This window comes from Sus scrofa, chromosome 7 (assembly GCF_000003025.6).
Source record: "Sus scrofa isolate TJ Tabasco breed Duroc chromosome 7, Sscrofa11.1, whole genome shotgun sequence".
NCBI lineage: Eukaryota > Metazoa > Chordata > Mammalia > Artiodactyla > Suidae > Sus > Sus scrofa.
The window spans coordinates 54,518,668-54,539,685 of NC_010449.5; the positions used below are offsets into that span (position 1 = coordinate 54,518,668).

The 21,018-nt window shown below is 53.9% G+C and overlaps 2 protein-coding genes across 7 annotated transcripts in view; one reads left to right on the plus strand and one right to left on the minus strand.

Moving 5' to 3' along the window:
• Positions 1 to 1,939, plus strand: part of ACAN (aggrecan) — a 70,777-nt gene extending 68,838 nt beyond the window's left edge. For 3 of the 4 annotated variants that reach the window (XM_021098297.1, XM_021098299.1, XM_021098298.1), the window contains one exon: positions 225 to 1,939. In XM_021098297.1, coding sequence (XP_020953956.1) covers positions 225 to 301 — 77 coding nt within the window. In that variant the 3' untranslated portion in view covers positions 302 to 1,939. The remainder of the gene's footprint in view (positions 1 to 224) is intronic. The other variant, NM_001164652.1, reaches the window with a different exon arrangement.
• Positions 1,123 to 18,762, minus strand: HAPLN3 (hyaluronan and proteoglycan link protein 3). Of its 3 annotated transcripts, none has more exons than XM_001925622.7 (6): positions 18,345 to 18,762; positions 18,133 to 18,241; positions 10,302 to 10,483; positions 8,738 to 9,106; positions 5,082 to 5,384; positions 1,123 to 4,090 (listed from the first exon to the last, which is right to left on the minus strand). In XM_001925622.7, exons 1-6 carry the CDS (start codon positions 18,505 to 18,507, stop codon positions 3,804 to 3,806), a joined length of 1,413 nt encoding a protein of 470 aa, XP_001925657.4. In that variant the 5' UTR covers positions 18,508 to 18,762; the 3' UTR covers positions 1,123 to 3,803. The 3 variants fall into 3 exon arrangements, with proteins under 3 accessions (XP_001925657.4, XP_013852430.1, XP_005653576.1); XM_013996976.2 differs by having other exon boundaries at positions 18,725 to 18,742; XM_005653519.3 differs by having other exon boundaries at positions 18,597 to 18,714.

Consider the following 21,018-nt stretch of genomic DNA (forward strand, 5'->3'; position numbering starts at 1 on the left):
GTGGCCCGCTTTCCTTTTCCACACCAGCGCGAAACCTCTTAGCCCAAAGGGGTTCCAAGAAAACTCCAAGCTGGGAAGCGGGCAAAGCCTCCGGTTGCCTTCATGAGGCTCAAGTTTCTGCAGGGAGGGGAGCCGGCAGAGCGGGCACAGGACGGGGAGAGGCTCGGCTGGCCTCCTTTCTTCCCAGGGTTCACCGGGATTTTGTCATCTCCCTTTCACCCCAGCCGCCACCTACAAGCGCAGACTACAGAAGCGGAGCTCACGGTCCCTGCGGAGGAGCCGCCCCAGCACGGGCCCCTGAGAGGGGCTTCCAGGACGTGCCCAGGATGCTGAGCCCAGGAGCCTTGCCAGGCTGACATCCCACACGGATGGTGTCCGCTCCTTGTCGCTTTCTGTCATATAAGGAATTCCATTAAAGAAGGAAAAAAAAAAAATCCCACATTGTGTATGCACCCACCCACCCCCTCAATCGCCAAAACTGCATCTAATTTTCCCCTCAAACGCCAAAGCAAATGCAGATGTATTGTAACCCGTGGACTGAGTTTAGAGACATTTCTTCAATCTCCCGTTGTGCCTTTCCAGGGACCAGCGCAGGGACAGGGGGAGAAGGGGAGGGGTTAAGTTAAATAAAGAAGATTATTTTTTGTTTCCTGACTTTATCCAAGAGCAGTGCAATCGTTGCTTCTTTCAACTCCAGGGAGAGGAGGGAGGGGGGTGCAGAGGCCCAGGGGTGTGAAGGATTGGGAACCGCAGCTGAATGTATTGGAGAGATGGAGTCGGAGGGTCTGCTGTCTGTGTCCGGGGAGAAGCCACGGCAGAGGGGGGCGGGTTCCGGCCGCCAGAGGGAGCCACCGAGGGCTCGTCTGCTGCGTGGGGGTCAGGGTCCCTCCGAGGGTCCCACTTCCGGCGTCCTCTCACCTGGGTCTGCCACCCCAGCAGGTGTCGCTCTCAGCAGGGCTGGGTGGGGGGCACTTCCTTCCCGGTGGGAGTGCGACCCACCCCTCCCCCCTCCCTCCCCCACCCCCGGGACCGTGCAGGCACCAGGGTTCCGTGCATCTATTTATATTTTTGAAAACTAAAGATTATGATTATAATAATAATAAAGACATTGGAAGAGATCTACTTTTCTTTTCCCTTCTTTTTGTAAATTTAATGAAAAGGTAGCCATGGTCCAGGGGCTCTTGGACATCTTAGCCATGAAGGAGCTCTTAGGAATGGGGGCAGTGGGGACACACTTTGATCAAATGACCCCAAATTCGTGCAAATCTGGCCTGATCAGAAAGCTTGGGAAGCCACACCTGCAGTGCTTTATTTTTATGAGGGTGGCCATTTGTATGATAGATTCTATGTATGTGTGTATTAATATATACACACACGCAGAGTGTGTGTAATATATACACACACTACACACACACAGAGTGACAACCAACAGGCATTGCGTGTGCATTTGCCAGTTGGCAGGCTTCAAAGAACAACTTGAATGAGGCATCTGGTCACTTTTCGTAGCTTGGTCCTCTGATTGACACTGTTTGTTCACATAGGAGGAGTCCATTGGTAGAGTGAGTCCAAGAAGAGAGGGAAAAAATCAGGATTTATAAGAGGGAAGGAAAAAAACTGCAGACAGCTTGGGAATAGTGAATCCTGCTGACACATTTTTAGGTAAATTGGTCAGCTGGCCCCTACAAAAATCTGGGCATCCCGCCCTTAAGTAGGCTGTGGGATGTCAACAAAAAAGACTTCAATGGTTTATGGATTTCCCCAGAAGACCTTAGAGGAGCTGGAGCATGCGTGCCAGGCAGCCAGTTCCCCCCAGGATGCCAGGTCAGCAACGTTTCTCATCACACTTGCTCAGGGGGCTGTTGAGCCTGTTGGTGAAGGGGTGTGGGTGTTGGTTAATGCGTGCCAGTTTGAGTCCGTGAGATTACCTGGATCCACAAAAGAATCAGTACACAAAAATTGAGGGCGTAGCCATGGTCCCTTAGTAAGAACTCAATAATTCAGCAATTTACTGATTTAAGTGATTCCTCGGGAACACAACTGTGTCGTTGGTTTCCAACCTGGAGCCTGTAGCAGAATCAAGAGGGCTCGCGCTTGACCCCGCTCCAGAGTGTCTGACTCTGCAGGTCTGGTGTGGGGTCCAGAAATCTACATTTTGACTGTTCCTTTGTTGTCTTTTTAGGGCCACCGCCACGGTACATGGAGGTTCCCAAGCTAGGGGTCCAATCAGAGCTGCAGCCGCCTGATCTGAGCAGCATCTGCGGCCTACACCACAGCTCACAGCAACACCAGATCCTTAACCCACTGAGCGAGGCCAGGGATCGAACCCGCAACCTCACAATTCCCAGGCTGATTCATTTCCACTGCGCCACCACGGGAACTCCAGAAATCTGCATTTTGAAACACATTCCCAGGTGAAGCTGGTGCCACCAGCCACACTTCGAGAAGCACTGGGCTCCGTGAAAGATTGACCAAGGGATTGACTATGGGTGGCAGAGTTGTGCCTGTGCCAGCAGCAAAAGGTCTGGTTCCCAGAGGGTGGCATAGGGGTGGGGCCAGAGGGTGCCTCCTCTGCAAGGCACAGCTTCCTCGGGTCTCCCACAAGGCAGCTCCCAGGCTTGTGCACGGCCCACGCAGAAACACAGCCAGGGAGTGGGCTGGTGAGAAAGCGAGCCGTGGCCTCCAGCTGCTAGGCCAGCCCCTGAGGCAGCCTGAAGGTACAGCCCAGTGCACAGACCCAGCCAGCCTTGGACGTCTAGGACACAACTGTCCCCCTTGCCCACTGGGCAGGGAGCCAAGCCCTGAGATTGAGTGAACTAGAGTGACACCAGGAGGAGGAGGGCGGGGAGGGGTCACAGCACCATTTACTGTCCAGAGAAGTACACACACCTGAGGGCTGCTCCCCAAATAGGGGAAAATGAGGATAAAATACAGACTTTTGGGGACCAAGAGAGGGGGGAAATAATGGAGTGGGAAATGTCTCTTTTCTCTCGGATTTCACACAGAGGCCTAGGGACCCACTTCCAGCCCTAAGGACTCAGCCATGCTGATGTGAGCCTGTGGCTTCATAAAGCAGCCTGAGAGGGGAGTTCCCATCGTGGTTCAGCAAAAACGAGCCTGACTAGTATGCATGAGGATGGGGTTCGATCCCTGGCCTCCCTCAGTGTGTTAAGGATCTGGCATTGCCATGAGCCGTGGTGTAGGTCACAGGCTCAGCTCAGATCTCAAGTTGCTGTGGCTGTGGTGTAGGCTGGCAACTGTAGCTCTGATTCAACCCCCAGCCTGGGAACCTCCATGTGCAGCAGGAATGGCCCTAAAAAAAGAGAGAGAGAGAAGAAGTAGCCAGAGAAGGCAGGAGACTGCAAAGGCCAAAGCCGAGCCTAAGAGCTGCCCTGGATGCCCTCTGCCTCCCCAAGACTGAGGGTCACCATGCCCTGGCTCCTTGTTCCACTGCCAACTCTGGACATTAGCCTCTGGGGGCAGGGAGCGGGGCTAGATTCGGTGACGGCAGAGCATCCTCGGGAGCCCATGAAGCTCAAACGTCCCAGAGGAGAGGGGTGGCTGGCTGGAAGGATCCCTGGAAGGGGAGACCCCTGGGGTGTCCCCCTGAGGTAAGGGAAGATTTGGAAATATGGGATTTACCCCCCCCAAAAAATAATAATAATAATATTCAAATTTGTTTGAAGTTGAAAAGTATAAAAACAAAATGAAAATTGCCCCAACCTGCAAGGGGAAAATGAACTATGTAATAAATACAGCCCGTGAGGGGAGGAGGCAGGGGTGGGCACAAAGCTGATGCCTGGGTACTAGCGTGGGCGGTGGCAATAGACGCCATAGTTGCGGCTCTGTGGGTCTGGGAAGCCAAAGCTTCGGACACCAGGCTCCACAGACCCACAGTTGGAACGCGGGTGAGCCACTGGGTAGCGGGCACTGCCATCTGCCAGCCACCCAGCATCGCAGCGGTCCAGGCCACGGAACTTCCAGGCGGCAAAGAGCTGGCCCACCTTGGCGATCTGGGCGCCATCTTCCTGGCAGGCCTCCTTTGCCTCTGCCAGCGTCAGCTTCTCAGGGTGCTCCAGGTAGTACACCTGTCCTGTGGGATGCGGGAAGTGAGGGCTAAGCAGTCAGAGAGGCCAGCAGGGCCTGGAGCAATGCCAGCTTGTCCAGACCTCACCAACCAGCCCCCAAAGACCTGACAGCTGTCTGAGCCCAGAGATCTGCTATGCTCTGGGTATCTGCAGTGATACTGTTGGGGGTTCCTTCCCAGTCCTCGCCCCCTCCCTGAGAGCACCATCCCACCGGCCATGGGGCTGAGGTCCCTCCACTCATGTCTGTACACCTCCTCGGCCTTCCCTCATTGCACCCTGCGGGGACACCTCACCTCCTGCCTGACCAACTGGTGTCTCTCATCCACTCGATCATTTACTGAGCACCTACTATGTGCCGGGCACCATTTTTCTAAGTGCTCAGGCTATGGCACTGAAGCAATTTCTTGTTTTTACTCATTGATCTTCCCATTGTGAGGACAGACTGTGTTGTATCTGTCTGTGATGACAGATTCCTCGACTTGGCTCCAGCACACAGTAGGCGCCCATGAGAATGTTTGGTGAATGCCCAAACCAATGATCGGTGGGAAGCAAGAGCAGAAAAGCACTCAAAACCCAACTGGGGAGTTCCCATTGTGGCTCAGTGGTAACAAACTCAACTAGGATCCAGGAGGACGCAGATTCGATCCCTGGCCTCCCTCAGTGGGTTAAGGATCCGGCATTGCCGTGAGCTGGGGTGTAGGTTGTAGACACGGCTCGGATCCCACATTGCTGTGGCTGTGGCGTAGACAGGCGGCTGCAGCTCCGATTTGACCCCTAGTCTGGGAACCTCCATATGCCGCAGGCGTGGCCCAAAAAAGATAAATAAATAAATAATAAAAGCACTGAAACTTAAAAAAAAAAAAAATTGGACAGACTTCAACATATGCAGGTGCTCCAGACCTCCAGGTGGAGGTGACAGCAGGGTGGGCAGAGAAGAGGAAGCTCCCCATATGCTACCCTCCCCGCTGCGGGCCTGTGCTGAGCCATTCCACTCACCCCTGAGGGCAGCCGCAAAGCAGAACACATCATAGCGGTGTCGGCGGCGGTGACGCGGGCCATAGCTGCGCACGCCGGGTGCCAGGCTCAGGCCGCCGCAGGGGTGGCGGGTCTGCGTGATGGGGTACTGCACCGAGGCGTCCTGCAGCCAGCCTGCGTTGCACCAGTCCAGGCCCTCCTCCCAGGCGCGGAACAGCTGCTCAAAGGAGGCCACCACTGCATCCTGTTCCTCACAGGCCCGCTGGGCCTCGTGGAAGTTGAACTGGTAGCGCCCTCGGGGGTGCTGGTAAGGAAAGACCACACCTGGGGAAAGAGGAAAAAGCGACTGGAATGGGTGGGCAGGGGCCCAGCTGGTTGGAGACCCACGTCCACTGGGACAGATGCTCCCTTCAGCAAGTGCATACATGCATGTGCATAAGCAAACACATACACACACACACACACACACACACACACACACACACACAGCATCTCTCAGAGATGCTCTGTAAACCTAGCATCTCCTCTTCATTATCCAGGTCCAATGCCGAGCCTGTATGTGCCTTATGCCTCCTTCCCAGAACTAGACAGGCACACGGAAGTAGGCAGAAAACTATTAGCTCATTAAGGGAAGAAATGAACCACCCACCTATTATCCCCAACTACAGAATGGAAAAAATACCTAATTCACAGGGCTGCTGCAAGAACCCCAGTGCTATGGTCTCAATGTGCTTCCCCCAAATTCCTGTGTTTAAACCCTTAATGCTCGGTGTGATGGAATTAGGAGGTGAGGCTTTGGGAGGTGATTAGGTCGGGAGGGTGGAGCTCTCAAAAATGGGGTTAGTGCCCTTATGAAAGAGACCCCAGGAAGAGCCCCTCGTGGAGCAATAGTAACAAACCCGCCACGTATCCATGAGGACGAGGGTTCGATCCCTGGCCTTGCTCAGTGGGTTAAGGAGCTGGCATTGCCATGAGCTGTGGTATAAGTCATAGATGTGGCTCAGATCCTGCGTTGCTGTGGTTGTGGCATAGACTGGCGGCTACAGTTCTGATTTGACCCCTAGCCTGGGAGCTTCCACATGCCACCGACATGCCCTAAAAGGCCAAAAAAGAGAGAGAGAGAGACCCCCTACCCCCAGCCCTTCCACCACATGAGGACCCAACAGGAAGTCTGCAACCTGGCGGAGGGCCCCCACCTGACCATCCTGGCACTCTGACCTCAGGCTTCCAGCCCCCAGAACTCTGTGAGAAATGAATCTCTGTAGTTTCTAAGTCAGTCTGGCTATTTAATGTCGTTACAGCATCCGGAATCAAGACATGAGGAGGCGGTGCTGCCATCTACAGGACACGGCGCATCTTTGGTCTCTGCTTTGGCTCTCGGTAGCTGAGACCCGATCATCTGCATTAACATTAATGTGGAAGCTCCTTACGAGAAGGCAAAGAGCTTTCCACAATGTGACAGATGAGTCTCAGGGGAGGGGGACGGATGGTAAAAGATCTTAATGAAAGAGGCTCAAGGTCAGGGAGGGCCCGGGCAGGAGGCTCCCCTTCCTGGTGCGAGGGTTTGACAGGGGCTGCAGGCTCCCTCAAAAGTTACCTTTCAGAGTTCCCATCGTGGTGCAGTGGAAACGAACCCAACTAGGATCCATGAGGACACAGGTTCAATCCCTGGCCTTGCTCAGTGGGTTAAGGATCTGGCATTGCCATGAGCTGTGGTGCAGGTTGCAGATGAGGCTCAGATCCCACATTGCTGTGGCTGTGGCGTAGGCTGGAGGCCACAGCTCCGATTTGACCTCTAGCCTGGGAACTTTCATATGTCTCAGGTGCGGCCCTGAAAAGACCAAAAAAAAAAAGAAAAAAAGCCACCAATCATGTTTGAAGTTTTGCCATAATAAAAAGTTTTTAGGAGTTCCTGTCATGGCACAACAGTAGCAAATCTGACTAGGAACTGTGAGGTTTCAGGTTTGATCCCTGGCCTCGATCAGTGGGTTAAGGATCCAGCGTTGCCATGAGCTGTGATGTAGGTCGCAGACGCAGCTCAGATCTGGTTGCAGACGTGGCTCAGATCAGGCCACAGCTCCTATTGGTCCCCTACCCTGGGAACCTCTGTATGCTGCAGGTATGCCCTGAGAAGATCAAAAAAAAAAAAAAAAAAAAAAAAAAAAGACACAAAAATATTAAAATAAAAAGGTTTTAAAACACTAAGGATTGAGTCTCTATGGGGTCAGATGAAACCTTAAGGAGAAGGGGTGTCCCTGGAAGCTCCTTCCTGTGGCCAGGGCCCTGGAAGCATCTTGGTCCCCACACCCCCATCTCACCTGAGGTAGGAAGCCAGGCACCTGGCCAGAGCCAGGTTGAGGGGTCAGAGAGGCCCTCGACCACTGGCTCACAACCTCTGTGTGTTTGCACGGCGGTTATTTCATGCCTGGTTCTATCCCAAATTCCCAGCCATCCTAGCCCCGGAAATAGGCTGAGGGGGCTATTTCCTGTTTCTCTTGGCTGCCCTGTGGTCCCCAGAGAAATGGTTCTCTCAGCCCCATCCCCCGCCATCCCCAGTGTCAGGGACCAGGAGCCTGGCCCCTCTGGACCACAGTCTAAGCCATGTGGACTGGGACTTGATGTTGGCTGCTGATGGCAAAGTCTGCCGCTGATTGATTGGCCCTTGACTCACATTTTGCCCTCATCTCAGAAGTCAAAGGAGATGCTACCACTGACCCCTCATTTCACACGTAGGGGACTGGCACTCCAAGGGGAGGCACTGACCCAGGGTGCCACAGCTGGGATGGGTGGACATGCAGTCAGGTCGCCCATCTCTACATACCTCCCCACCCCGCTACCTCCCACCAGGTAGGAGAGCTAGGAGGACAGATAGCCCCATCCTAGGGACAGAGGAGGTAGGGGTCCCATAGAGATCGGAGCTGGGGCCCTCACACAAGATCTGCCTGGCCCAGTCTGGCTACTTTGAACAGCCCAGGGAGTTTTTTAATTAGGAGATATATACATTAACAAACCTAGGGATTTCACATAAAAGTGTAAGTTCCTCTTGTCAAATCAGAAAATTGGACCACACTGGCCCTGCTTCTGATTGACTGGGCCTGGGTATGGTGGCCGTTTCAGACAGGACAAGGGCTCAGGAGTGTGCCCCAGTCCCCACCACTCCCTATCACTTACCCTGGCTGCCTCATTGGTTTGTGTTGCCTGCCAACCCTGCTTGACTCACAGCTCTGTCTTGATCAGCTGTGTGACCAGCTTCTGTCTCCCTCCTTCTGAACAGGATGTGAGCAAGAAGAAGTCAAGAGTAGTAGATTCTGGAGCCTGGGGTCAAACCCCTATGCTGCCATTTGTTGTGTGACCTTAGGTAAGTCACTTGACTTCTCTGTGCCTTGGTTTTCTCATCTGTGCAATGAGGGTGAGAATAATAGTAGCTTCCTCACGGGGTTGTTGTGAGGATCAAATGTTTATCTGCTTGGAGTTCCCTGGCGGCTCAATGGGTTAAGGATCTGATGCTGTCACTGCTACAGCTCAGGTGGCTACTGTGGCACAGATTCAGTCCTTAACTTCTACATGTGACAGGCACAGCCAAAAAGAAAAAAGAATGTTTACCTGATGAAAGTACAAAGCTTTCTCAGGGTCCCCTCCCCATAGCCCCCAGGATTCAGCCCCAGTCAGGGTCTCACCCCGCAGCTCCAGCTCCACCAGGCCACTCTCATCCTCCAGCCCATCAATGACCTCGCAGCGGTAGCGCCCATAGTCCTCCAGCCTCAGGTCCCGGATCTCCAGTGACACTTCCTGCTCCCTGTCCCGCCGCAGGTGCACCCGGCCTTGGTAGTCTCCGAAGGAGCGGTGCCTCAGCCCAATGGCCACCAGCACGTCCTGCTCCAGGGTCCCATTCTCGGACAGCTTCCACCATTTGATGCGCACGGGCCGTGGAGAGACCAGGGCCGGCTCGTAGCGGTAGCGACAGGGCAGGGTCACATTGGCCCCTCGATGGGAGAACAGGGTCTCCTCAGGCGTCTCTACCACCAGCTTCACTCCGTTGAAGATGCCTATAGGGGGAGAAGTGGGGTGCAGATGGGGACCTGCTGCAGCACATCTGTACCCCTGCAAGGGCCACTTCTAGCCCTTGCCAGGCCCAGGAGTCCTAGATTTCAGGAATGGCCACAGTGCCGCCCCTCCTCCTGCATCCACCTGCTCTACAAGGTGACTTTACCTCTCCTTCCATCAAGAGGTAACTCTGCCTCTTCCTCCTGAATCTTGCTGGCTTTGCTACTTGTTTTAACCAAATGACTATGGCAGAAGTGACTGTTCTGCAGTACTTGTTCTGAGCTGAGGCTCCAGAGGGCAGGCTGGGCCGCTCTCTTAGAACCTTGGCAACTGCCATCAGGACAAGCCTGGGCTCACCTGCTGGATGAGCACGCATGGAGCTGAGGCCATTCTAGACCAAGCAGGCCACAGCTAACCTGCCCACCAATCACAGGCGCAGCCAAGACCAAAGAAACAGAGCCCAGCCCCAAATGCTGACCCATGGAATCACGTGCAAAAGACAGGGCTGTCATCTCAAGCCATTAGGTTTGTTATGCATAAGAAATGAACTGATAGGGGAGTTCCCGTCATGGCTTAGCAGAAACGAATCTGACTGGTATCCATGAGGATGCAGGTTCGATCCCTGGCCTCAATCAGTGGGTTAAGGATCCAGTGTTGCCTTGAGCTATGGTGAAGATCAAAGACACGCCTCAGATTTGGCGTTGCTGTGGCAGTAGTGTAGGGCCACAGCTGCAGCTCCAATTTGACCCCTAGCCTGGGAACTTCCACTTGTCTCAGGTACAGCCCTAAAAAGCAAGAAAAAAAGGAGTTCCTGTCGTGGCTCAGTGGAAATGAATCTGACTAGGAACCATGAGGTTGCAGGTTCGATCCCTGACTCAGTGTGTTAAGGATCTGGCGTTGCTGTGAGCCATGGTGTAGGTCACAGACATGGCTCAAATGTGGCCCTGCTGTGGCTGTGGTGTAGGCAGGCAGCTGCAGCTCAAATTCTACCCCTAACCTGGGAACTTCCATACACAGCAGGTGCAGCCCTAAAAGGAAAAAAAAAAAAAAAAGAAAGAAAGAAATGAGGCTGGACCACGGCATGGGCCCAGATGCGAGAGGGGCTCCTGGCTTCATGGAAACTAGATGTCACAGCAGGTGCCAGGAGAGGTCTTGGTCACCTGGCTGAGCCAAGAGCTGACCTGGGAGGACACCCACCTTCGCCGTGGCCGTTGCCCGAGTTCCGGCCGTTGAGACTGTTGGAGTAGTAGAAGCCATTGTAGAAGGGCAGGCCGGAGACACAGCACAGCGGGAGCAGCAGGACCAGGAGTGGCAGGCCCATGGTGTCATGCATGTGGCAGTGCCAGGGCATCCCAGGCGAGGCAGGGGCCTGGGGCAAACTGGGAAGAGGAGAAAAACAAGCCAATGAGAGAAGCCCTACAGTGGGGGTGCCAGGGACCCCCTGGGTTTCAGCACCCACTCATTCACTTGCTCTTATGGGGCATCTTCTGCACACCAGGCACCACTTTGGGGGCCAAGCAGACAATGGTGATGAGCTTAGATGACGTCACTGCTCTCAGGGGACTGCACCCTGCAGGCACAATGGGCAGCAAGCAAGCCAACATATCTGAAACAGGAGGTAGGAGGCAGCAAAAAGACGGTGGAGAAAATCAAGCAGGACGGTGTCAACATTTTTGAAACTGTAGGATTGAACTGGAAAGGTTGCAAACAGCATTTTTTAATGACATTGAAAAGACTAAACCAGCCTCGAAGATATCAGGCTGCATTCAGAGTTAGTGATGATGAGCCCTGCACTGCAAAGCTTTTGTTTCGGTCCAGCAAGATCTGTGGGGATGAAGTAGGGGGTCGCAATGTGAAATGATTTCTTACCCTGGGTCAAGTTCAAAAAACTTTTTCTATCATGCTAGAATACTTCCGAGGAGCTATGCCCATTTCAGTGGACACTCAAATAAAATAGGCAGCTAGGCCAGGGGCTGTAGTTTGTTGATTCAATTGATTTATATTGCGTCAAAATATTACGTCTTTTTTGTCATCGATTTTTGTTTGTTTGTTTTTTGTTTTTTAGGGCTACACTTGAGGCATATGGAACTTCCCAGGTAGAATCGGAGCTACAGCTGCCAGCTTACACCACAGTCACAGCAACGCCAGATCCAAGCACAAAACGACTTTATACCACAGCTCACGGCAATGCTGGATCCCCCACCCACTGAGTGAGGCCAAGGATTGAACCCATGTCCTCGTGGACATTCGTTGGGTTCGTTTCCGTGGCACTACAGTGGGAACCCCCCAAATGTTTTTTATTTCAAAGAATATTTTCAGTGATGGATATAGTTAAATTGTGTAAAATTACAAAATATTTAAAAGCATAAAAGAGAAAATAAAAATTGCATGTAATTCACACGCCCATATGTTCTCGCTATAGATCTGGACATTTTCACGTAGGTTTCCACCATTAAAAAAAAAAAATCTCTGGTGACATTGTATCCACAGCCGCTTAATATTTCATTTGAGGGATGTAATATAATTGATTTAATCTTCCTCTTCTTATTGCACATTTTGTTTTCATTTTATGGGAGTATAGTTGACTTACAACGTTATATTAGTTTCAGTTGTACAGCAAAGTGAATCAGTGAATCAGATACACATTTATCCATTATTTTTTCTCATACAGGTTATTACAAACTATTGAGTAGATTCCCTTGTGCTATACAGTAGGCTCTTGTTAATTACCTATTTTCAAAATATTATATCTTGATTATTGAGTTTTTGGCACAAGCACTTCTCCCCTTAAATACACACCCAAGGTGAGTGCCTCACTCACCTCCCCTCATTCCTGGCCTGCGGATTGCCATTTACTGAATGTTCTCAACCATTAAAAGACCGGGTCACATCTTCGAGGAGCTCAGTCCAAGGAGGGGCAAAATCACAGGCAGGAGATATGCTGAGTTCAAAGATAAAGGTATAGAAGTTCCTGTCATGGCTCAGTGGTAACGAGGCCAACTAGCATCCATGAGGATGTGGGTTCAATTCCTGGCCTCACTCAGCAGGGTAGGGATCTAGTGTTGCCCTGAGCTGTGACTCGACCCCTAGCCTGGGAACCTCCGTATGCCACAAGTGCTGCCCTAAAAAGCAAAAATAAATAAATAAATAAGGTATGGAAGAGGAGCTAGGGAGCCAGATGGAAAAAGACAGCAGGGTTTGAACAGCAGGGGGCGCCACACATGCAAAGATGCAGAGGCCAGAGGGCATGTGGGGGACTGGGGTGTGCTGCGATTTGTCCACCTGTGTCTGCCACCCTGTCAAGCCCATCTCTGCCCTTCTCGGAGCCCTGCACTGCTCCCCGTGTGTCACTGCTCCCAGGGCCCCGGGCCCTCTGGCTTCAGGCTGGATTCAGCCAACGAGAGGCACGCACTGGAGATGGGCAGGAGGGGAGAGACAGAGCTGTGTCTTTGCAGTACCGGGTACCTGTGTCCCTTCGTGTAATGCTCTTCCCCTTTCCCCTCGAGCCCTGAGCCCCAAGCCGTGAGCCTGGGGACAGTGTCTGCCAGTGCTTGTCTCTGCACTGCCCACTCCCTCCTCTCTGTCACCATGGCGCTCTCTCTGCCTCTCTCTCTCTCTCTCTCTCCACCCCCCTGCCCCTCCCACCCATGCACCAACTAAAGAAAATCATGCGAGGACATGACCAGGAAGACACCCCTCATCAAATCCACCATGCTGGGACCCCAATTTGGGGCTCCAGGAACTGAGGCTTGGAAAAAGGTCTAAGGAGCTCAGCTAGGTCACACAGACCACAAGCAGCTGATACGGAACTTAGGTTGGCTTCCTGACTCTGACTCCGAAGACCATGGGTTTAGGCACGGTCACAATGCAATTCGAAAATTAAATACATAAAGGAGTTCCCGTCATGGCGCATCAGAAACGAATCCAACTAGGAACCATGAGGATGTGGGTTTGATCCCTGGCCTCGGTTAGTGTGTTAAGGATCTGGTGTTGCTGTGAGCTGTGGTGTAGGTCGCAGATGCAGCTCGAATCTGATGTGGCTGTGGCTGTGGTGTAGGCTGGCAGCTGTAGCTCTGATTTGACCCCTAGCCTGGGAACCTCCTTATGCCATGGGAGCGGCCTTAAAAAACAAAGAAAAAAAGAATTAAATGCACACATACATAAATATCACTGCATCATTAGAGTCTCACTTTTTTTTGTTGTTGTTTTCTGTTTTTGGCCACCCTGCAGCATATGGAGCTCCTGGGCAGGGGATCAGATCCAAGCCACAGCTGCAACCCAAGCCACAGCTGCAACCCAAGCCACAGCTGCAGCAACGCAGATCCTCAACCCACTGTGCCAGGACAGGGATCGAACCCACGTCCCAGTGCTCCTAAGATGCTGGTGATCCCCTTGCACCACAGCAGGAGCTCCTAGAGTCTCTTTATAATAATATCTACAGTGAATTCTGCTTCCCGCCAAGGCCCTGACTGCTACAGGGGAGAGGAGTGCAAGACTAGTGCCTACATGCCCTTGGGTGACAGACTCAGCAGCCTGTCCCTTGTCCCAAAGGCCTGGGGTGCCAGTGGTGGCTCTAAGCAGTGGAGCTACAGGACCTGACCCATATCGTAGCAACATTCCTCCAGGGGCTGACGTGTACTATAGGGCAGCAAGACCAGAGTGGACAGCAGACATTAGAAAGCAGAATTATGATGATCATGCAGCAACATGGAATGAGCTTAGGGTATAATTTAAAACAGACAAAGCAGAGCATAGAATTGCCACTCTGCTGTGATTGTAAGTATGTTGACTCTAAGAATGCCTGGGGGAGTTCCCGTCGTGGTGCAGTGGTTAACTAACCAGACTAGGAACCGTGAGGTTGCGGGTTCGATCCCTGGCCTTGCTCAGTGGGTTAAGGATCCAGCGTTGCCGTGAGCTGTGGTGTAGGTTACAGACGTGGCTTGGATCTCACGTTGCTGTGGTTCTGGTGTAGGCCTGTGGCTACAGCTCTGATTCAACCCCTAGCCTGGGAACCTCCATATGCTGCAGGAGTGGCCCTAAAAAAGGCAAAAAGACAAAAAAAAAAAAAAAAAAGAATGCCTGGGGATAGGAACCAGAAGGGAACAGCAAAAAAGAGGGAAAGAGGGAGGAAGCGAGGCAGGGGAAAAAGAAAAGTGTTGGCCTGCAAGGGGTGGACTGTGCAGGAAGCAGTCTTTTTCCCAGAGCAGGTAGGAGCTCTTGCTGGAGACGGAGGAACGGCTGTGGAGGAAGTCGAGGGTAGACTCCACTGTTCTTTTAGACGTCTCTGCAGAGAACCTGAGGCCCAGATGTGCCCTCTGTGCTGTGCACGCCAGGAGGACACTGTCAGCCTCGCTTCTTGTCCAAACGGAATCCCCAGGTGGCCCCAACAAAGCCTCTTGGTGACTTGGATCTGGGCAGTCTAAGCACAAACAACCAGGGCAGGAAGCTCTGGGTTCAAATCCCATCTCCACTCCTTAATAGCCGTGTAATTCTAGGCAGGATTCCTCATTCGTGAAATGGAGATCATACACTTTACTGTGGCATATTTTCCACCAGTACGTCCCACTTTTCCCCCATCGCAAATGTGTTCTAGATAGGTGCGTGACCAGTTAGCGGAAGGCTGTATTTCCAGGCTCCCTTGCAGCTAGGAGAGACGATGTGACTGGGTGTAGAACTAATACATGCCACATGCAGGTCTTACATTTAAAATAATCTGGGGAGTTCTCAATGTGGTTCAGCAGAAACAAATCTGACTAGCATCCAAGGATGTGGGTTCGATCCCTGGCCTCACTCAGTGGGCTAAGGATCCAGCGTCACCATGAGCTGTGATGTAGATCACAGATGCAGCTTGGATCTCATGCTGCTGTGCCTGTGGTGTAGGCCAGTAGCTACAGCTCCAATTCGACCTCTAGCCTGGGAACCTCCATTTGCTGCAAGAGCGGCCCTAAAAAGACAAAAAAAAGCAGAAGAAAAATGAAAAGGTTATTAAAATACTCAAAAAATTATAATAGTCTTTCCCTGGTAGTCTCTCCCCCAACCTGCTAGCAACCAGAGTAGCCACCTTAGCTCAGAGCTGGAAACCACTGACTAGGTGACAGAGCCACCCCTCCAGCCCTGGGCCTCCCCCACCTACACTGTACCATGAGAGAAAAACAAAAGCATTTCAGCCACCACATTTGAGACTCTTCATGAACACATAGCCACCCTGGCTTAAGAAATAACTTGCTCTGGAGTTCCTGTCGTGGCGCAATGGTTAACGAATCCGACTAGGAACCATGAGGTAGCGGGTTCGGTCCCTGCCCTTGCTCAGTGAGTTAACAATCCGGCGTTGCCGTGAGCTGTGGTGTAGGTCGCAGACATGGCTCGGATCCCGCATTGCTGTGGCTCTGGTATAGGCTGGTGGCTACAGCTCCGATTCGACCCCTAGCCTGGGAACCTCCATATGCTGCAGGAGCGGCCCAAAAAATGGCAAAAAGACAAAAAGAAAAGAAGAAATAACTCGCTCCACAGGGTTGCTATGATCAGCATAAAAATATGAACGGCGGAGTTTAATGAGCACTTAGATATATCATTTAATCCTCACCACAATCCCTAGAGGTGGGCAATCTGTTGGTGTCCCCACCTTACAGATGGGCAATCAAGGCACAGGAAGATGAAGCAATCTGCCCAAGGTCATCCGACTAGGACGTAGCAAAGCCAGGACCTGAACCCACTGCAGCTCCAAAGTCTGGTGCCACCATGTCAAACTCAGGCAAGAGACATGGATAAAGCACATAGCCCAGTGCCTGGCACAGAGTAGTCCCTCCTAGGTGTTAGTTTCCTTCCCCTTCCTTGGGGTTTCATGTTTGGGATGTGGAGAGAAAGGCAAGAGGATGGAGAGGCTTGTGGGTGCTGAGCTGGATGTCCCAGGATCCCCCCATCCATGAGAATACTAAGAGGAGGCTCGGGGGCTGAGGACAAGCCTGCCCTGAGTGTTAAGGCTAGAGCACAGAGTGGAGTCCGGGGTGTGAGTCAGAGGTGGCAAGTGCTGCTTAGTGGCTGTCCTGCCCCAGGCTCACCCCTAACCGCAGCTATTACAGGGAGCGATGGATGGCCTCTGCTCCCCTACCCTGTCTGGCGTAGCCACTCACCCCTCAGGACCACCACAGAGGTGCCACCAACTAGAAAGCCCACGATCGAGTCCAGCCCAGTGACCTTGGCCGTGGGTGACTCCAGCTGATTAGGGCACCCAGGTCTGGGCTCAGCATTGGAGCTGGACACACCTGCACTGTGCTGTGTGACCTTTGGAAAGTCACTCAGCCTCTCTGAGCCTCTACTGCCTCACCTGTAAAAAAAAAATAATAATAATACTAGCACCTCCCTATAGGGCTGTGTTGGGGATTAGATAAGAGGAATTTTGCTCAGGCCCTAACACATAGCAGGTGGCCAAGAAATAGCTTATACATATTGGCAGAAGAACGTGACAGGTTGCGGGGGGGGCTCTAGGATCAGATTGGCCACCCGGAATCAGCGCTGGTTCCTCCCATTTTTCTGACAGTCTGTCACTGTGCAAGTCACGGAGCCTTGGTTTCTCATGTGTAAAATCAGGGTCACAACAATTCGGACCAGAGAACACTGTTGTGACAACTACAGAAGAGAATGTCTGCAAAGCATTTAGAACAATGTCTGGAAGGGAAAAAAGAAAAATAAAAAATAAAAATATATATTAGCTGTGATTACTGCCATTAGCAGTTTGCAAAGTGAGATCTCCTATGATTTCAGCAGTTCCTTCTCTCTCCTGGACTAGAAGAGAAAGTAGCGGCTGTTGGGGAAACTGAGGCAGGAGGGGGCGGGCGGTGCGTCAAACTTTGCAGGATTCTATTTTTGGTGAACAGGTTAGAGAAATTCGGGTCTCCTGAAGGACCAGCCTTCCCTTTTCCCAGCACCCCTTGCCTCAGGACCCCTCCGCATAGCGGAATAACTGAACCCTGACTTGAAAGGAAAAGTGAGCCCCGCCAGGCTGCCTGCCTACACCGAGGACACGTCTCCCAGACACCAGCAGGGGGCAGCATTGCCCGCCAGGTCTCCAACGGCCTGGCTCCCCCAGAGAAATTTGACTTGGATGCCCCCAGTTTGGGCAAGGCTTACAAGCGCCTTTGAAAACTGTGGCTCCCGCGGAGTGGAAGCTGGAGGTGTTTCCTACCAGCTTTGCCAGCAACTGGCCCGTGCAGAGCCCCGGGAGTGGGGCCAGGGTGCCACTCAGTCCCCTCCCCTGCCGCAGAGGGTGAAGGCACTCTGGAGGTCAGTGCTGGACACCAGGCTGGGTCACAGGTCGGGTCCACCCAGGGAGTCGATGACAGAGCTGGGTCCAAGTGCTCTGCGCCGTTTCCTTCCAGGCTGCTTACGAGCCCTGAATTCCTCCCTGAGCAACGCATCTCCCACCCAGGGCTCCCCACTCGCCACCCTCCCGGCCCCTCTGCTGTGCCTGAGATAGAGACCCCGGCGAATCCAAGCCCGAAACCGACAGCACCTGCTGCGTTTGCCCTGGAACAGCCAGAGCAGACCGGCGATGCCGAAAGGCGCACTTCGCTTGCCCGCTCTGCCTTAGGAGGTGTCCCCAGCCCTCCCAGGGTTCCTGGGGCCCCAGAGGATCCGACACATGCCTGGGGGCAGAGCCCGGATCGCTGTGGTGGAGGCTGCAGGCCCGAGACTGGATGAGATCGGAAGGGACCTGGTGGCTCCCAGAGGGAAAGGGGCTGGACCGGGCAGTGGTCTCCGAGGCCACGGGTTTCCCTTGGGATTTGTCTCCTCTCCCACAAAGGTCTGTGCACAGGGTCTAACGCAAGTCAGCTCGCGCCCCGCAAGGCTCCCAGCCTGGCACCCCAGCCTGCGACCAGCTCGGCCCCGGCTCCGCGGTGCCCAGCGCACTCCTCCTGCCTGCGTCCCCAGCCCCTGCCCTGGGACGCAATGGGCCTGCGGGAGACCCAAAGCAGAAAGGGCGGAACTGGCCCAAAGGGGTCCCAGGAGCCAGGCCACCCGAGCCACGTACCGTCCCCAGGCGTCTGGCTCTTGACGTCTCGAGTGCTCCTGGCTGCAAGCTGACCAGGTCCGAGGAAGCGGACAGATTTGAGGGTCTTGAACGGCCTGAAGGGAAGGGGCTGCGAACAAACCCCCGCGCTTCTTTAAAGAGCCAACTCCTTAAAGAAACACACGCCCCTTTTTCCTGCCCTCTGGGCCCAGCCCAAGGGAGGAGGTGCCTACCGACGCGGGCTGTCTCCAGGCTCGGCCGGGGACCACCCCCAACCCTCGGAACTGCCGGCCGTGCGGTGAAGGGAGGAGGGTCCGGGCCTTGAGCGGCTGTCCCATCTGGGGGAAGGAGGTGCGGGGGGATGGAAGAGGAGCCTCTGTAGAGGGAGGGTCTCATTAGAACGTTCTGGCTTTGCCAAAAGCCATGGGACTAAGCAGGAGGAGCCCCTCTCCACCCTCGGCAGGCAGGCTCCGACTGCCCCCCACCTGCAGGAGAGGGAGGGCTGAGCATGCTATATGCCTGCCTTGTCCCCCATAGAAGGCAAGGGGTCGCTGACAGTCCTCCTGCCCCGGAATTTGGCCACCGGAAATGGCCCGCCAACCTCCTCACTCACGGTCAGGTACAGGCACGCGGCCTCTGGTAGGCGGGGCTTGAATGAGCAGCCCTGGGGGAAGGGGATCCAAGGGATAAGGGATGGTGCTGCCAGAGGCCCCGCAGGAGCGATGGGCCTTCTGATTGGCCCTCTAACAGGGGCGGAACCCTGCCTTAGACGCCTGACCTGTCAGCAAGGCCATCAGGCAGCCACTTCCCAGGATGCCTCTGTTTGGACGGGGTGATTTTTTTCCCCTCCAGATCGACGGGGAGGCTTGGCCTGGACAGCCCTATCATTTCCGCAGCAGCAAAGCCTCAGGAGGTCCTTCAGCCTCGGCTGGGAGCTGGCCAAGTGGTCACTGAACCCAGAGCCTCTTTCTAAACACAATTTTGACAGCCCGTGTGGGGGTGTGTGTGTGTGTGGGGGGTGTTGCACACACGCAGCCAGGAGTAAATCACAGCATGAAGAGCTGCGGTGGATGAGATTAAATTGCACCAAAGTGAATGGCAGCATGATGAACAAAAGGGAACCAATGAAGGTTCCTCCACAAGGAAGAGAGACCCGTCTGAGCACTGGACGCAAGAGGACTGGCAAGAGAAAAAAAACAGGACATGAGTTCCAAGGAGGAAACTCACAAGCTTCTCTGCCACCAGGCTTTGCATAGGTGTTTGCATACATTCTCTCCATCAGTTCCAAGACCATGGAGTAGGTCCTATTCCTCCCACTTTACAAACAGGGAAACTGAGGCCCAGGGAGGTTTAAGGAAATTGCCCAAGGGCACTCAAGAGCCAGGATTTGAACCCAGGTCCTCTTGACTTGAGGCCTTGTGCTCCTAACCCCTCCACTCTATTAAAACCAGGAACGGAAAGGAGACTCGACTCCCGGGAGCGGTGGGTCAAGGGCCCACAGGGGTAGGGACAGCCACAGGGGTAGGGAGAGGAATGGACAGCTGAGAAGGTCAGTTTTGCTACAACGAAGCAAGCTCAACATCCCAGCCAGTGGCAGGACTGGCCAGTAGGTGGAATCTCAGAGCTGGCTCTCAGGACTGCTGTCAGGAATAAAAACCTCAATCTGCAGAGGTGATGGTGAATGCTGGTGAAGTGGAGGTGCCTGCTCAGCAACAGCCTAGGGCAGAAGGGGTCAGAAATGAGGGGCCCCCAGTCCAGGGTCCCAGGAGGGGGACTTTCAGAAGGCCAACACATCCAAGGCTGCAAAGAGGAGTGGAAGAAGGGACTGAGAGGTGGCTTAGGCAATTCTGGGGTCACCTTGGGTCTCCTGGGCCAGGTGGGGGACTTGTGACCACTGCTCACCAGACCACCCTGCCAGCCAGCCAATGAGTCTGGCCTGCAGAAAATTCAATGCCTCAAAGAGGGACAAGTTGACACATGGGAGTGAAGCTCTGTTTCCCCCTCTGCAGGTGGGATTCCTGGGTTCTAACAAGGCTTGAACCACAATTAATTCTGGGGGAAGCAGAACCACCCCAGAGCAGAGATGCGGGGGTCGAAAGGGCTGGGGCATGGTGAAAGATGCTTCTTCCACTGTCTGCCAGTCCCCAGAAGAGGCCAGAGCAGGATGGTGGCAGGAAAGGAGACCTGAGGCCAGCAACCACCCCGAAGGAGTGACTCCAAACCCAACCCATGCGGCTCCAGGGGGCAGAGCTCTGAAACAGGAAGACGTGGGCCCAGGGGTTCGCAGCAGTGGGGACCCCACGTGCTCAGCTTCTTCAGAGACCTCCACGGCCAGGGCCTTTTCTTCTGTCCCTTCCCAGCCAAGAAGCCCTGGTAACAGATGGGGGGGGGGACCTTCCATCCTAATTTCCCTGAGGACCTTCCAACAAAGCCACACCTTCGCCTTGGCAGCTGCCTGGCCAGATCTGCTGCCTGGAGGTACTTGTACATAGCACGGCCTGGCTCCCAAAGGCTGCTCAGGAAAACTCATCTAGTGTCCCCAGGCATTGAATGCTGGGATGTTTCACCTCCCCCTTTACTCATCGGCCAGCCCTCCCCTAGATCACTGGCCTGCGGCCTGGGCGGGTGGGTGTGAGGGTGGGGAGAGGGGTACAGGCCCAGGAGGGAAGTTGCCAGTGGCCTCCCAGGAACCAGTGGGTTTGGCCAGGAGGCCTCCTGCCTGCTTGGCAGAACCCCGGCCCCCTCCCCCATGACGAGACACCGCACCCCAGGGCCTCCTACAGCTCTGACTGCAGCCGGGGTTCATAGAGTTTCTAATAGTTCCTTCAGCCCACCCCAACCCCCACTCCACCACTCCCCCCTCCCGTTGCAGAGAACACGCAAACTGCAGATGGGGAAAACCAGCAG

Bases quoted from the DNA above. Each gene is read 5' to 3' on its own strand.
- HAPLN3 (XM_001925622.7), bottom strand. From the start codon at position 18,507: ATGAGACCCTCCCTCTACAGAGGCTCCTCTTCCATCCCCCCGCACCTC. The intron at 10,484-18,132 runs GTACGTGGCTCG...TCCTCTTCCCAG, and splicing joins GAGCCAGACGCCTGGGGACG to TTTGCCCCAGGCCCCTGCCT. The intron at 4,091-5,081 runs GTGAGTGGAATG...CGCATCCCACAG, and splicing joins CTTTGCGGCTGCCCTCAGGG to GACAGGTGTACTACCTGGAG.